The 16,786-nt window shown below is 40.5% G+C and overlaps 1 protein-coding gene across 10 annotated transcripts in view; it reads left to right on the top strand.

The window, feature by feature from the left end:
- The window catches only part of LOC118418970 (C-Jun-amino-terminal kinase-interacting protein 4-like), a 28,600-nt gene that overhangs the window by 8,022 nt on the left and 3,792 nt on the right, over nucleotides 1–16,786 (top strand). For 4 of the 10 annotated variants that reach the window (XM_035825129.1, XM_035825124.1, XM_035825132.1 and 1 more), the window contains 24 exons: nucleotides 531–615; nucleotides 955–1,052; nucleotides 2,503–2,520; nucleotides 3,131–3,188; nucleotides 3,597–3,653; nucleotides 4,931–5,026; nucleotides 5,281–5,329; nucleotides 5,738–5,868; nucleotides 6,410–6,469; nucleotides 6,584–6,775; nucleotides 7,248–7,470; nucleotides 7,880–8,044; nucleotides 9,509–9,680; nucleotides 10,139–10,318; nucleotides 10,540–10,743; nucleotides 11,177–11,408; nucleotides 11,819–11,899; nucleotides 12,290–12,357; nucleotides 13,318–13,466; nucleotides 13,934–14,105; nucleotides 14,692–14,805; nucleotides 14,941–14,970; nucleotides 15,506–15,694; nucleotides 16,251–16,295. In XM_035825129.1, coding sequence (XP_035681022.1) covers nucleotides 531–615; nucleotides 955–1,052; nucleotides 2,503–2,520; nucleotides 3,131–3,188; nucleotides 3,597–3,653; nucleotides 4,931–5,026; nucleotides 5,281–5,329; nucleotides 5,738–5,868; nucleotides 6,410–6,469; nucleotides 6,584–6,775; nucleotides 7,248–7,470; nucleotides 7,880–8,044; nucleotides 9,509–9,680; nucleotides 10,139–10,318; nucleotides 10,540–10,743; nucleotides 11,177–11,408; nucleotides 11,819–11,899; nucleotides 12,290–12,357; nucleotides 13,318–13,466; nucleotides 13,934–14,105; nucleotides 14,692–14,805; nucleotides 14,941–14,970; nucleotides 15,506–15,694; nucleotides 16,251–16,295 — 2,868 coding nt within the window. The remainder of the gene's footprint in view (nucleotides 1–530; nucleotides 616–954; nucleotides 1,053–2,502; nucleotides 2,521–3,130; nucleotides 3,189–3,596; nucleotides 3,654–4,930; nucleotides 5,027–5,280; nucleotides 5,330–5,737; nucleotides 5,869–6,409; nucleotides 6,470–6,583; nucleotides 6,776–7,247; nucleotides 7,471–7,879; nucleotides 8,045–9,508; nucleotides 9,681–10,138; nucleotides 10,319–10,539; nucleotides 10,744–11,176; nucleotides 11,409–11,818; nucleotides 11,900–12,289; nucleotides 12,358–13,317; nucleotides 13,467–13,933; nucleotides 14,106–14,691; nucleotides 14,806–14,940; nucleotides 14,971–15,505; nucleotides 15,695–16,250; nucleotides 16,296–16,786) is intronic. The other 6 variants (XM_035825128.1, XM_035825130.1, XM_035825125.1 and 3 more) reach the window with 6 other exon arrangements.

The following is a 16,786-nucleotide window of genomic DNA, read 5'->3' as shown; positions in this document are numbered from 1 at the left end:
GGTTTATGAAGTCTTTTTAAGTTTGTGGTTAAAACAATTTTGTAATTCTGTAGTAATACAAAGGACACATATTTGCTGTGTCATGATTTCACTGTGGAGAGGTCACTGCAAAAATAAATCCGTGAATATGTCCTGGTTTACAGTACCCTTGGCCTTACAATGTCATGTCTTACCTACACCATACTTGTACTTATCTAAACTGGCATCTCTTCTAAAGTTGGTGCACTATACTAACATTTTCCAACAACAATTCTTTGAATTAATCAGCTTCTCTGTGAAATATTGATGTACTTGTACATGTAAGTTACTCTGATAATTCATTGTGAAGTAAAATGTTATTCACATGGGAAAAGGTAGACCTGTGTAAGGGATATTACTGTACTTTAATTTTCAGTAAAACCTACCATTGTATATAGTACCAATACCTACAGTTTAAGATGATGTTTACATTTGGCACTTTTTGTAATCTATGTATGTATTTTCTGTACATTCTCCCTGTCACTGTCAACATGCACTTGTCATTGACACAGGGTCAGACAGAAGAATTCAGGACATTCTGAACACCACCCCAGAACTCTCCCAAACACAACCCATTGATGTCCCGGGAGCAACAAGGTAGAAACACTCGCATTCTTTGAAGTTAACATTCTATTGATTCATCTTCATATGATCATCCTTTGTTGATCTCCATTGCCGAACAAGAGATGCTTCTGAAAGAATCAACACTAGTTGCTCGGTATTTGAAAATCTGTCTGATTTGCTTACACTTAGAAATCTATTTATAAATCTTAATCCACAATTATGTTTTTGTAATGTGGGTTGCAATGAAGGTTCTCAAGATGAATAAAATTCTGATCACCTCCACCCCTCAGGCATTGCCAAAAATGCCAATCATGAGCTTGAAGTTCCCTCTGTATAGCCGTGACAACTGTTGTGTATCACTTGTACCCATAGCACCCCTCTCAAGGCAAACCAGGACTCCCTGTTCCAAGAGCTAACGTCCCAGGACTCAGAAGCACTGGGAGAGATGGACGAAGGGGCAGACATTACAGGTAAGGCAATGGCTAAGTCTACAGGTCACTCAGAACAATACTGCTTTTTTGACTTTATTGTTTTAACTTTTGGTTTAGATGTTTGAAAACTTCAATAAAGGGTACACATGTAGGCATAAGGAATAATGAGTGTTGAGTGAGTGAGTGAGAGTGGGTATTTGATATTATGAAAGAGTTTCATGATGATTTTTACAATGTATGGCAAATCATTTTTTATTTTAATACTGCAGATGCAGAATAGATTTATTACATAACATACACACAATACTTAGTTTGCACAATTTTACAAGTCATGCATGTATGCATTAAAACAAGAGGGTTTGTGCCTTACAGGAAATTTACTTTCTTCTGTCTATAATATTCTAACTTCACAACATATTCTCCATTGTTTTGATTTTTACATTCCTAATCAAATCACTACAAGTCCTTCTCCCCTGTCCTAATACACTTCACTATTTCCTTGACTGCTACCAAAGGATCTCTCAGGTCTATTGACCCAAGTGAATACTCTCTTTCTGGTTAGTACATAAAGTACACTATAATGCCTTCTTTTTCTGTTTTTCTTCTTCTGTATTCCTTTTGGCAAGTGCATAATTCATTTTAGAAAATGGAGGCACTGGTACATCCTAGTTAAGAATGTAGGTGCAAAGAAGAAAATTGTAGTGCATGACAAAGAATAAAGTAGGATGTCAGCCAATGAAATGAAAAGAGTACTCTTGTTCAGAGTGGAAGGTGGAAACCAGAAGTTGGTGTAACTTACTAAGTTACTGTAGAGTAACGTAAGCTGTGTTGGCATGCAACACAGTTGCCAGCTTATAGTGAACCCCAAGTTTATGGATAATATCTTAAACTGATGCAACAAAGGTTTAAATTTTTTTGACACTTCAATGTAAAGGATATGCTGTATATTTGTGTACAGTTCACAAATAATCTAAAAAATATGAATTTTAAGAGGTCTATCAATTTTCCTTGAGGTACATGTAAGCACACGTCAGATATCCACTGGTTATCAACTTCAAGACGATACCTGAGATTCCCATAATGACATGTTTTTTTTTTAATGTGAAATTTTTGGGTACCCCGCAGCATTATGAGAGTTATTTTTATGTGACCCCTCCTTGCTTATGCCACGTTTAACCCTGTGAATGTTGTGTTGGACCCCAGTGTGCTGGATTAATGATACCCTAAGTGACTACTCCGATGGTAGGACTAACACACATTTCACCATTTCTGTACATACTTTTCATTTTCATTCCTCCAGTTTCTGTTGTTTTTGATTTAATTTGTTGCACACATCATTGTTTTGTGCTGATACACCCTGCTATGTATGGAAACTGCAGTCTACAATGCACATGTACAAATACATGTATGCACATGTACATGTACTGTCTTGTATCTAAAACATGCTGTCTTTCCACCTTCTAAATGCTTACTCCTGGACTACTAACAGTCAGTGACTCCTTCTTTGGTAAGACCCTTGTGTGATCATTATGCAATTAACGTCATTCCAATACCTGATCCTTAACATGATGCAGTTTACAAATAACACACCCCTGTTGTAACAATGCGCAACTACGTGTTAGTGTGTCATGGTATGATGTAAAGTTAAAGAAAAGTTACATGTTTGAAGCCTTAAGGACAGCGCTGCTTAGTACCAGTACTAAGCCAGTTTATAAAATGTGCAAGATCAAAGGTAAGGGGCCCTAGCTTGTCTAAATCATACTAGATATCGTCTTCAGACATGACAATGTAGCCATTTATTGTGTTGTTGGTTATCACACATTTTCTAGTAAAGATTCACAAAGAGGCCAAGATGAGAACAGAGGGCTTGAATCTGACTGTATTCACTCCCTAAAACATTTGTGTATCGTGGTACAAAACCATACAAACCTTCCCATCATACCCTGTTTTCATGTTGAACGAACAAGTCATTAATTGACTGTGCTCAATCATGCACTGACTGACTCAGTCAGAAGACTTGATCCTCCATAGAAGGTCCAGGTTTCGTCAGATGGAAGACTAACATTGTCGGATGTTCTACAGTTTATCAAATATACCGAGTGTTGTTGTCTCCACAGGTATGGGGAAGGAAGTGGAGAACTTGATTGCAGAGAACACACAACTCTTGGAGACAAAGTTAGTCCCTTCCTGTTATCCAGTCTTTTATGTGTAGACTTTTATGTGTACCATAACAAATTGATAATTCATAGATTATTATTATAGCACTCTTTCATTTGATACAAAAGATCACTTGCTAAATCTGGGATTCATTGAGTATTATTATAATATTATTCAAGCAAGCAAACATGCATTGATGAAAGTTAGACATCCAAGTAATACACAGTAAGATATGCCAAAAAGCAGTACTCAAGCAACCAACTGGTTTCCAAATCAAATTCAGTTGCTTGAGTAACTGATCTAATGCAACATCTGGTTATATACCATTGCTGTGCCCTTTTTTGAATGAACTGTCAATTGTTACAGTAGTTTGCTGCCTATTTTCCTTGTGATCTTTACACTAACTCATCCTATTGTTGTTACCAGGAATGCCTTGAACATAGTGAAGGATGATCTTATAGCCAAAGTAGACGAGCTGACCAGGTAAGGGCATTCATTCCACCTGTACACCAGGCTGTACATCACTCTGTAGGACATTTAGGAAATTGATACAGTGGTTAAGACTACAACTTGAGATGGAAAAGCTTTAAAGTTGATTAAAATAAGTTTAAGAAAATTGTAATTCCTATACAGTCAAACCTGTCTATAGCGGCCACTCAAGGGACTGGTCAAAATTGGCCACTATAGAGAGGTGGCCACTATAGAGAATATGCTAATTAATTGACCACAAGCAATAAGTTACACATGGTTTTAGTACCCACTGATCTTTATTCACATAATACAGTACTGTACATGTACTGCAATGATTTTACACTATATGTATTAAGAAAACAAAAGCTATGAAAAGTTTTAAATGTTCTACAGTTGATATTGTCTGAAGAGACCGGTATCATCATATTTCTTTGATCTTTCGTCTTGTATCCTTTGAATCTAACTTTGATACTTCGCCGTCCGTGTGTTCCCGCTCGCGTTCACACGTCAGATTCGCCCATTATGCTAATGTGGTACTCACAAGAAAAGTCACGTCATTTTAGACTTTATCTCTCAATAAATGTAAGAATAAAATCCATCTTAGTCTGAAGCTCATATCATTTTCTCTTTGTAACAATTTATTTAGAAATTTTTGTGATGTGAATTAACGTAAGCGATACTGTATTAGAACGTAACTTTAACACAATTACCTCCGTAATATTGGTGTCGTCTATTGACCTTATATGACCTCGTTTGTCAGCGGGTATGGGTAGGGCTGGTTTACGAAGTTTTGTTTTGAAAATAAGTCAAAGAGGTTTTAAATCCGGCGTAGGGTGAGGATACGGCCGCTGTATATGGCCGAACGCGTGCAGAAACTTAGATCAGCGGTCCGCGTGGCCGTAATCGGCACTGTTTTTGTACCTGCGGGACCGGAAATCGTGTGGCCGTGGCCGCGTTGGATAGGTGGCCACTAAGTCTATTTCTTAATCATTACGAATCCAAGGGACCGACAAAAAGTGGCCACTATGGGCAGGTGGCCGTTACACAAAGGTGGCCGCTAATACAGGTTTGACTGTATTAATGTACATGTCATGTTCCTTTGGTAAAACTCTTGCTAAACTTTGATGAGCAATAATTTGTCTTGAAGGCTTATAGTACATGTAAGTGATCATATTAGACTCCTTGTGAAAAAGGATTTAAGTCTATTTTTTATATGAGAAAGATAACCTTGTAGTTAACAGCTCTATGTGCATTGAGAATGATTATGTTATTGTCTCTCTCTTTACTAGCGAGGCAGAGATGTTGCAAAATGAGGTTTCAGCTCTGCAAACCTCCAAGCAGAGACTAAAGCTTAAGGTCAACGACCTGGAGGAGGAGCTACGAAAGTAAGTGTTATATACACATAAACCCTTACACCGTCAAGTTACACGTGTGTCTGGCATTCTCATGATTCTGTTGAATAGGGCTCAGTATCTTTCATTGATGTTGGGTGTTTTGTTCTTTTCTTTGGTACCAACTTTTACTGAATTACATAGTACACATTAATCATTTCTGAACTTTCAGGGGTGTTACTTTTAGTGTAGACGGAAACTTGTAGCAGACTATGTTTCAACTTAGAAATCTTTTTTTTTTCTACCAGGGCGAGAGCAGAAGTAGAGGAGATGAAGAAGGGCCCACACGATGAAGATGTAAGGCATTTCTGTGTATTTCACACCTATCTAATATTCTTTATTATCATTTAGATGTACAACATGTTGTACACTGGCATGACTAGCTTTTTGGGGCCTTTAGAGTCTGAAAATTTCCAAGTCTTAAACTAAAGAGATTTTCAATCTTACTAGTGGCTGATTTATGTTAATATTCTGTCATCACTTTCAAGAAGAAATACAGTGCACAGTGTACTTGTAATGCAAATATTAGAAATCTTCACCAAACCTCAGATTATGGTAAAGTCAAGTGATACGTTTCATGTTCTTATTGATAATACCTACAATAGTCTGTGCTACGTGGAACTACAATGAAGATGTCACCACAAAGTAGAACTACCGCCACAAACATTTCTATATCTGCAGTAACTACATTGTTTCCCCACACAGGATGACGTGCCGATGGCACAGAGGAAGCGTTTCACACGAGTGGAGATGGCGCGAGTCCTGATGGAGCGGAACCAGTACAAGGAGCGACTCATGGAGCTACAGGAGGCCGTCAGATGGACTGAGATGATCAGGTAGGGAATGACATACTGGGTACTATAAAAGCCTTTAAAGTTTAAGTTTGCATGGATTAGTTTTGAATAAAGAGACTCTTTTTACAAGGTGAACCAGTTGCCCTGAAGAATGTGACAGGCGGTCACCGAAACAGTTCAGAGAATAAAACAATGGTTACGTAAATAGAGTCTATTTATTCAGTAATGTACCAACCTGCTGAAACTTTGCACGGATGGATTTAATTTCTCGGTAGTTTTTATTTGTGGTTGAAACAAGGAAGTCGCTGGTCAGAAGACAGAACAGACATTTTCGCAGCGGTTTCAAGTTTTAGTGAAGAGGTTACCGCAAAATCCGCAAACCACCATGAAAATTTCAACATTTACATTTCTGGAATATGATGACCAGATGAGGCAACACCTCCAAGTAGTGCCTGATAGAGTAAGTTAGTAAGAGTTCTACTTCCATTTTTAATGTGAAGTATGTTAATACACTTTCCTATCAGTCCAATATTCCCCGCCTATCCCTGGCAGTTAATTCAGTTGATCTGTCTCTGATTTTCAGGGCTTCGAGAGAAAACCCAGAACTTGCTGCTAAGAAGAACAAGTCATCCATATGGAAGTTGTAAGTATACTTTGTGAAACCTTTATCAAGTGTGAAAGGCTGTATTTTTGTCTGTTATATTCTATACACACTGCACATGGCATATATTTACTTTGTTTTATAACTTTTTTCCAGTTTTAGCAACCTATTTAGCTCATCGTCTAGTTCAAGTACAGCCAGCAAAAAGTCCTACCCACCAGTGAACGTGCGATACAACGCACCAGCCTCTCAAGTCCAACCTGCTGGAAACCCCGACCGTGTTCGCAGCAACACGTTCTCCGCCATGGGGGACAAATCCAAGGCCTTCAATTTCCTCGCAGAAGACAGGTTTGGACAAAATGTTCTAAATTATTGCACAACTCGTCTTTGCCTTTTTTTCATGATGAAAGATAAGTTTAGATAGATACATTAGCATGAAAAGTTGATCTATATAGTAATCAGCATAGTACAAGGCAAAAAGTTTGTTAGGGGATCCAGGGAAGCCAGCAACATAAGGGCACTCCAACAATCACTCAACTGTCAACAGAAGGTATAAACTTTCTTGCACTTTTGACTAACTGATGACATCATGTGTCCATAATGTCACGTGACCTAGGGGATTGGTGGTATGAATTCTTATGAAGACTGCAGGTAGACAGTCATAAGTTTTATGTTCATACTTCTTTCGGAACAGAGTCTTACGTATGTGCACTGTAGATAAACAATGTATATACAATGTATTCCTAATGCATGAAGCTTTTATCAACTAAGGAACTGAGTTAAAGTTGTACTAAATGTGATATCACAAAATGTTTTTCAGCAACCTCAGTGAAATAGAGAGGAAACGACGCGAGAAGCAGGAGCAGTACAAACGTGTGCGAGCCCACGTCAGGAAGGACGACGGGCGCATGCAGGCTTACGGCTGGAGCCTGCCCGCCAAGTTCAAGGGTCCGTCCTTGACAGAGGCGTCCCGTAACTGTGTCGTGTCTGTCCCAGTCCCGGTGTACTGTCGGCCATTGTTGGAGAAAGAGCCAGGCATGAAAGTAAGTACTGTACAACAAACTTTGTTTCTGACAGCCTTACCTTAAATCAATCAGTTTTGTTTTCTTTCTCTGCAAAAACGTAGTTTGTTTTGGATCTATAATGCTTCTCTCCTATCAGAATCTTACTACACCTGTTTTTGTGTCTTTGACACCTGGTTAGTGTTGTATGGAAACAGCTGATTACAGCTTTTCGATGGCTATGCATAAATTTACTTAATGACGAGGGAAAAGATTTTTGCCATGGTACCCTCATGCCCCAATCTTGTGTATCCATTTAGTTTAATTTATTTTTCAGAAAAAATATTTGGTGACACCTCAGTGATGGAAGTAATATAACCTTAAATAAAATCCTATGACTAGATGTGGTGTGTTCCAGTAAGCTTGTATAACAGTTATCCCCCCCCCCCAGATCTGGTGTGCCGCCGGAGTGAACCTGTCCGGAGGGAAGACTCGAGACGGAGGGTCCATCGTGGGAGCCAGCGTGTTCTACTCCGACAGCCTGCCTGATGAGCCTGAGGAAGGCAAGAAGAGAGGCTCGCAGACAAGCATCGACAAGCTGGATGCTGAACTGAAGGTGATGTGCACATTTGTTTACAAGATTGATAAGGAGGGAATGATGTTTAAACTTAATTTTGTTCACCTTTTCTGTCATTATTTGATTACCAGTGGATAATGCTATTTAGTATATACATAATCCCCTTTTCCCAAAGTAAGGATTTTCTCCAAGTTTCAAAATTTTAGGGACCGAATCCTACAAGTATGCATAATACCCGCCTCACATTATATACGATCTTCGGACGTACTTCGCGATCGCAGGAAGGTCGGCTGATTTTAAGATCTTAAGATGGTCTTGCGTATTTTTCGCCCAAAATCTGTTCCCCTCACATATAAGCGAGCCTCGTGCGATCGACGGTGAATAAATCTATGATAATGGACCTCCCATGACCTCTTGCACGCGTACAAGGGAATACAAAACGTTCCTCAAAAAAGGCAAGAGATCAATAAATGTTGCTTATTTTGTTGTCGGAATCTTTTTAACCAATGAATGGAATGCGCGGGCATAACAGAAATGACACAAGAAAGGAAAGTGTGTCACAAAGCCAGCCTACATACTGTCACAGGGGCCACAATGTTAGAGTTACCCTCACATTCCCAGAAATTCAATATTTGTAAACAATCAGAAGTCGGGTGAACGTCGCCCGACTAACGGGCGTTCGCCATCCGATTTGCGTTCGATGATTAATAACTATGTCTGTGCTCGCCTATCGGTCTTCAATCGTTGGATTGACGCAAGACTATTGACCGATACCCTTGCGAGGTACGCACGATTTGCATGCACAATCTGCGACTCGGTAACGAGCTCTGCGATCTTGGAGATCTCCTGCGACTTGTCGCTTATGTTAAGAACATGTTTCGCTGCACCGCGACCGTCGTAAGACTCCTGAAAATTGCCGGCGATCCCTGAAAATCGCAAGATGATCGTGAGAACACCGGACGTCTTACTCACGAAAATGTCATTTAGAGCTCGTAAACAAGTCTTCCGATCGAATCGCGCCTAATGTGAGGCGGGTATAAGGACCATTTGCTAATGATGAATCAGTTTTAATCGTCCTTTAGATTATCATTCCCATTAACCCAAGCATTATATAGTTATCATCTGTCCATTTTCTTGAAGTCCACTGCATGTTCACCATGGCAGTCTGATTGCATTTATCATATTGTTTTGATCACACAGCTCAGCATGTGTCAATTAATGCATAATGCAAGATTAGATATAATTTTTGGTGCCCCGGGCTTACGGGACTATGTTAATTTCGAGGCCTGAGACAAAAAATGAAACTGATAGAAATATAGAACATAGTCTTCTTTGGTACACAACCCTCTGTTAGTCTTCTTGAAGAGTAAAAGATGGTTGTGTTCCAAAAAAGACAATTGATTTTCCATTCTAACCTGATGAAACTATTTATGCGTAATAGAAACATAGTTACAGAACTCTAATCCAACTGGAAATATTTCAAATTTGCCTTTTTGCCTTCAGGAGCGGGAAAAGCTGCTGCCCACGACAGAAAACATGTCGTCCATGGTGTGGATCTGCACCAGCACACACGCCACCAGTAAGGTCACTGTCATTGATGCCAACAACCCGCAGGAGATCCTCGACACCTTCTCTGTCTGCTCCTCTCACCTGCTCTGCATAGCCAGCGTGCCAGGTGAGGACGGGTTTGTTTGTATAGACGTTACAAGTCCTACATTTCTTTGGTCGCTCATTGGGCAATAACTGTTGTATTGAGGTCACCCAAGTTAGCGCCGAATGGCAGCCACTCCAGACCCTTAATCTCCAAGCACATGCTATAGTAGCATAAGATACAAAATATCATAAATTTGAATTAATTTTGTTCAAGATCTGATTATGTAAGTATGAATTAAAGCTCCTTGGTTTTAGTATTGGTAGTGAGGGGTGAGTACTTTATTTGAATGTTTCTATTTTGTGCTTCAGTCCAACTGATTTGTCTGAGAGATGCTTGAATTTGATGGGGCGAATTTTAATTGGGGTGCATACTTAAATCAAGAAAATATAGTAACCTACATTGATTTTTTTCTCATCATGCAGGTTTTGTTATGAGCCCTGATAAGTAACTGTTGCTTGTGTTACATACGTATTGTGTAGGTGCGATGGAGGATGACTATCCGCCAGAAGACTTTGTCATCAAAGGGAATGTTGTCGTGGATGCAGACTCCACGGAAACTAACAAGTCAGATGCCAGCAGCGAGTCTGGCATCGGTGGCATTACTGTTGTGGGATGTGCCACTGGAGCAGTTCCACCAAGTCAGAACGGAAAAGCCCCAGGTCAGAAACTAACTTCTACTTGTTTGTTATAGAGGTGAACTGTCTTGTTTTCTAACGACTAAACCATTAACATTGTGTTTGTAATCCAGTGCTGGTGTATGATACTAGAGTTTACTAGTCTGAGTTTATCTGGTTTAAAACAACTTTTCAACATTTTTTAACAAAGCCTGAGGGTTAGAGTCAAAGGGTTGTAAAGCTAATGGAGACTTGCTAACCCCTAGGAACCAAAGATGTAGAGAGCCCCGTAGAGATAGCAAAGGAAGCCACAGAAATCCCCACCCCGGCCCAAGAGCAGGCTCCCTCAGCTCTAGAGGAGAAGATGGTGGTTAAGGTGGAGGGAGTGACTCCGGAGCAGGAGGAGAAGGAGGGTGGTGAGGAGGATGGGGAGCCTGAGGTGGAGGAGGAGGCTGGACCGGGGGAGGAGGGTGAGGGGTTAAGGTCACGCTTTCAGTCCAATCTAATAGTACAGGGCTACTCAATCAACGCTTGTTTTTTACAAATTATTATATTCTACAACATTTTAATAACAGCTTTGGAAAAATGTAAATCAGTTAACTTCTTAAGCTGTTACATTTATTTTGAAAAAGAAAGCATTTTATTCTGTACAGCTGTAAAAAGATATGTGTGCCAAAATGAATAATAAACAGTTGACAACAGATGATGTGATTTCTGATACTTTGGGACAGAATCCAGTTACATGGTCATTCGTCGATGTCACTGACCAAAGATAATGGATATTACTATTTGAAACATTTGACCATTTCCAAAATCATATCCAGTTGCTTGAGTAACAGCTTTTTGTTAGTTTTTTGTACCCATAGTCCTGTAGAGATGTTAATCAGACCTGTTGTGTTCCAGATGAGTTTGCTGACCCCCTGGGTGCCACTGCAGGTGGAGATGGCCCAGAATACACTGCTGTGCCTCTGACACAAACTGCCCCCGTCCCACGAGACACCCTGATTAAGGACCCCAACTCCCTGTTTAAGGACGGCATGGCCACCGTACCCGAGGGTGCCGGGCTGCCTGGTGCAGAGGTGGCCAAGATGAGCAGTGTTCTCCCCACCATGTGGCTGGGGGCACAGAATGGATGGTATGGCTTCTGACAAAAAATTTTGCCTTAAAAAAGTTCTTTTGCTTAAACTAAAGTTTCAAAGTATTTTTCAATTTTTTTAAAAGTTTGAAGTATGATAGTCTGCAGAAAATGAACTCTCACTGACCTGGGCTCCATGTAACCCTCCTTACAGGTCTGTTGCCTTTCAAGCCTCTAAGGAGACTGAAGTACCTTAGGATTCTTCATCACATTGAAAATCTGTGTAATAGGAGATCAGGGTTTTCTGTAGAAAACATCAAGAAAGCAGACAGTTTTTGCTCTGTCAATGATTGGCCCACATTAGCACATATACATAAATCAACTGATTTAAGATGTTAACAGTTCTTTTGGAGGGCTAAATCTGCCAAACTTGACTGAATATTTATCTGTATGATGTGTTTCCTCCACAGTCTGTATGTTCACTCATCTGTGGCACAGTGGAGAAAATGCCTGCATTCCATTAAACTGAAGGACTCTGTACTCAGCATAGTGTAAGTGTGCACTCTTCTATTTAGTATTAACATTAACATACTGGGATTTAGTAGGTCTTAGAACATGTAGTTGATATAGAATATTTTAGGCTGGCGATTTTTGTTGCTTCTCCACTTTTCCAACATACATTCATCATACCTGCCAATAGGTGCTGGCATTTTTATTGTATATTGCTACCAATGGTTCAACAGCGAGCTTAAACTTAAAGATGTGGCAAAGTCTCATATTTTGTGGTCCCGTGAATTCATAAGTCTTGTTTTGTTATTCATGTAGTGGGCCCCCTTGGAAATCAACTCCCAATTAGTTGTAGGGGCTACCCACCTGTCCGAAGATCAATAAATAAATGAATAACTTGTATGAATTCACATCAAATGCTGTTTATTTTACAGTCATGTAAAAGGACGTGTTCTGGTAGCATTAGCAGATGGAACCCTGGCAGTCTTCCACAGAGCAGCAGGTATGCAACAAACAGTCATGACCTAATAATATACACTGGTTTATCCTGTCGTTTCTATATTAGTTTGAATCTTTCATACTTTTGAATCAGCTTTCCAAGAATGGTCGCCATTATACATTTGTAGCTATGTAGAACCCAAAATGGCAGGTACGCAACAAACATGACCTAATAATATACACTGGTCAGGGCTCGAAATACTGGGTGCATGTGCACCCAGGTGCACCCAAAATTGGAACTGTGCACCCAATTTTTTTCTATGGGTGCACAGGGTGCACCCAAATATTTTATTAGGTTTATGTATGTAAAGATATCAAGTATACTAATTTAAATCATATTCTTGACATCCAAGTGTTAGAAAGATAATAAAAATGTCTGTTGTGGTAGTTGTATAAGAAGTCTTATTAGGTTTTGACTTAAATTTAAGTGGTGCACCCAAAAAAATTTTAGTGCACCCAATTTTTAAGCTGGGTGCACCAGTGCACCTAATCCCCAAAATGAATTTCGAGCCCTGCTGGTTTATCCTCAGCTGTAGTTTCTCCAGTTACTTGAATCTTTGATACTTTTGACTCAGCTTTCCAATAATGGTTGCCATTATAGCTATTAAAAACCCAAAATGGCACCCTGTCAATGCAGTAGAATAGCCCCACGACCCAGAGAGTGAGAGGTCACATACATGAAGATCTCCACAGGTTTTTTTGTATAATACACACTGAATGCACCATTTAGCTGAGCCTCCCTTCTTTCACCACCTTGGGATGAGGAACAGAACAGGAGAAAGTTTGTTTTCTTTGTTTGAACAATTGTTTATTCATGAAAGCTCAAATCAGCCTGCAGGCCACTTTTCATAGCGGTCATGAGGGAAGAGGAAAGGGTCAGACAAAGTATATATCAGTGATATACTTTACATCATTTAAAGTCCTATTGAGTATGAAAGGATTGTTACTCTCTTCTGTTTTGCAGACGGTCAGTGGGACTTGACCAACTACCACCTGCTGGACCTTGGGAAGCCTCACCACTCTATCCGCTGCATGGTGGTGGTGTACGACAAAGTCTGGTGCGGCTATCGCAACAAGATCCACGTGGTGCAGCCTAAGACTCTCAAGATAGAGGTACGTCACTGATATTCATGATGTTAGTGTTCAAAATTCTACTGTCCAGAAAAGGACTTTGATTATATACCAGAGTACCTTATTATGTATATTGCACACACATGTAATCTACTAATACAGGTTATTAGCAGCAGTACAGGTAGCTACTAATGGGCAGATAGAATTGTATTCTTGTCAGCAAATCTGCTCCCAGGGTAATGGGTTGCATAGCCCTGCCTTATGCAGAAGTGGTCATTTGTGCAGGTTTGACTCTGATAGTGTATATCAATGGCCATGTGGTCCTTAATCAGAGGTTATCTCCAGTTAGCCTGATTAAATCTTACTTATAGCAGCCTGCCCAACATCCAACCTGTCTCCTTGAAGTGAAGGAGCCAGTTACAGCTGTGGACAGTCGAGTTTGGTACACAGACTTACCTCCAGTACATTGTGTGTATGATCTGAAGTGTGTTGTCCCTTGGTTGTTGCAGAAGACGTTTGATGCCCACCCCAGGAAGGAGAGACAGGTGCGACAGCTGGCGTGTGTGGGGGACGGGGTGTGGGTGTCCATCTGGCTGGACAGCACCCTGCGCCTGTATCATGCACACACGCACCAGCACCTGCAGGATGTGGACATAGAGCCATACGTCAGCAAGATGCTGGGTAAGTCAGTACTGTTCTCCTGTACCACACACACACACACACACGCACACACACACACACACACACACACACACACACACACACATGCACGCACGCACACACACGCGCGCACACACACACACACACACACACACACACACACACACACACACCAACACCTGCAGGATGTGGACATAGAGCCATACGTCAGCAAGATGCTGGGTAAGTCAGCACTGTTCTTCTGTACCACACACACGCACGCACACATGCACGCACGCACACACACGCACACCAACACGCACACGCACCAACACCTGCAGGATGTGGACATAGAGCCATATGTCAGCAAGATGCTGGGTAAGTCAGTACTGTTCTCCTGTACCACACACACACACGCACACACACATGCGCGTATGCACGCAGACACACACACCAACACCAACACCTGCAGGAGCAGTACATGCCTACATTTCAATGCAGTGTGCAAATATTGATTGCAAAGTTACATCTACATTTGTACCAAAAGTGTGTATGCAAAGGCAATGTTAATAAATATATAATATATGTGCTGTATGATAGAATATCTGTGGTTGAATTGTTTGTACAGGAACTGGGAAGCTGGGGTTCTCCTTTGTAAGGATCACCGCCCTGCTCATCTCCTGTAACAGATTGTGGGTGGGAACAGGAAACGGTGTCATCATCTCCATCCCTCTCACAGAGAGTAAGTCCACAGTCCCTCTACTTGCCAGTCTTGACTACCTTTTTGGCAAGGCCTCAGGGGCAGAGCCCATTCTTTCTCCTGATTTCCTTTCCTTTCATGTGTCACTGATTGATTCTGAATTATATTTACTTGCAGTTAGCACTGCCCCTCCTGCAATACCGGCAAGTAAGTTCCCTGATTAGGAACCATTCCTCTCATCATTCAGCTGGCTTTTCTCCCTGGCTTTGCTTCTTAAAATGCAATATTACTTTAATTTGCAGCTTCATTGCAATGTTGATCATGTACAGCCATATCCAGATTTTATAGTGTCGCATGCACATTTTGTAATCATACCAAGCAATGTATTCATATGCTTTCTGTCTGAAAATTAAATGACAACAATCAATAAACTGAAATTTAAATCAGAATGAACTATTCAAAGGACTTGCCAAACCATACATTACTAGTACAATCTTATAGTGATAAAATCGCATGTAATGGCTTTGTACCTAATGTACATGTACAGTGTATTTCTTGCCTGAATACCCAGAGTATAGTCACGAGTATACCTGTAGTCAGTTACGACAGAGGAATGGATTGACATATTTTGTATTTTGTGCACTTGCCTGCCCCAACTTTTGTATCACCACTATAGGCATAAAAGAAATCAAGTGTTTTGAAAGTTGTAATAATAAACAATACTGTCATGCTATCTCGTTAGGTAACAAACCCACCGGTCCTCCTGCCGCGGCATCGGTCAGTCGTCCAGGCGGGGTCATCAGGGTCTACAGCGACGCTAACTCGGACACGGTGACGCCTGGCAGCTTCATCCCGTACTGCTCCATGGCTCACGCCCAGCTGTCCTTCCACGGGCACAGAGATGCCGTCAAGTTCTTTGCAGCAGTTCCAGGTAGGTCATACAATTGGTGGTTTAGATTCCTTGAATACATTGTACCATTCTATAGTTGATGCATTTCATGCAGGAGTTATATAGAGGGTTGTATCTACTGTAGCCATAGTATTGCTTGCAGTGGGAAAGATATGTTGTAATGTAGTGTATTGTACTGTCCATAGAAAGTTGTAGTAAAGCACAAATCAGCCAATTATATGCACCCTTGTGTGTATGATGCTTCACTGAACTGCACTGGCTAACCAACGTTTTCTATTCTCGAAGACTTCATGGTCAAGCCAGTACAGTTCTACCAACAATGTATATGAGAACAGATTTCCAGTTAGCACAGTAGATTCTATCTTACACTCCTTTTCTTCTTCCTTTTGCACACATGCAAAAAAAAGTAATTATAGGTGAACCCAATGAAACAATTAGGAAGAAAGAAATGCATGTCCACATGTGGATTTCTTCTCATGATTATGATGAAGCTTGTAATGCCTTGAGTGAGCAGGTGTATAAGTTGGACGACTCTGCACAATTACCTGTGTTTAATTCCTCTGCTGTTCTTCTGCAGAAATAGCTGTGCAAATCAGTTACACCGACCTAGCAACTAAACAAGGTATAGCTTTTGTATGAAAGGGTGATACTGACTCCAGTACTAACTCCTCTCTGTAAGACTGGTCTGTCTTTTTCCTGCCATTCACATCTGCTAACCGGTAGATGCAGTGACTGTAGTGTCTTTTAGCCGCATCATTGAACTGCTTGTGTACCTTGCACCCTTTATGATATATCCTAGTTTAAATGCCAATATAAATCTTGACCATTTTGTGGTCAGGTCACATTGTATTTTGGGTGAAGACAAGCCTGGAAAGTGTGTTTGAATTTAGATAGTGCCATGCCATTTATTCAGAATTGTAGAGAAACACTTCCTGTACAGGATCATATGACATGGCATTGCCAGTGCTGATACCTAGACAATGCCTACCATAACAGTTTATCAGCTAATATTTTTTGCTGTCAATATATGAATATTTTCTGATAGGAAGAAGAAACAAGCAATAAGAAAATTAAAGCATTTTTGGTAGTGTACGTCATTGCTAGTAATAAAAC

This window comes from Branchiostoma floridae, chromosome 7 (assembly GCF_000003815.2).
Source record: "Branchiostoma floridae strain S238N-H82 chromosome 7, Bfl_VNyyK, whole genome shotgun sequence".
Classification (NCBI taxonomy): Eukaryota; Metazoa; Chordata; class Leptocardii; order Amphioxiformes; family Branchiostomatidae; genus Branchiostoma; species Branchiostoma floridae.
Note: the sequence above shows the minus strand (reverse complement) of the source record. Positions and strands in the feature narration are given on the sequence as shown.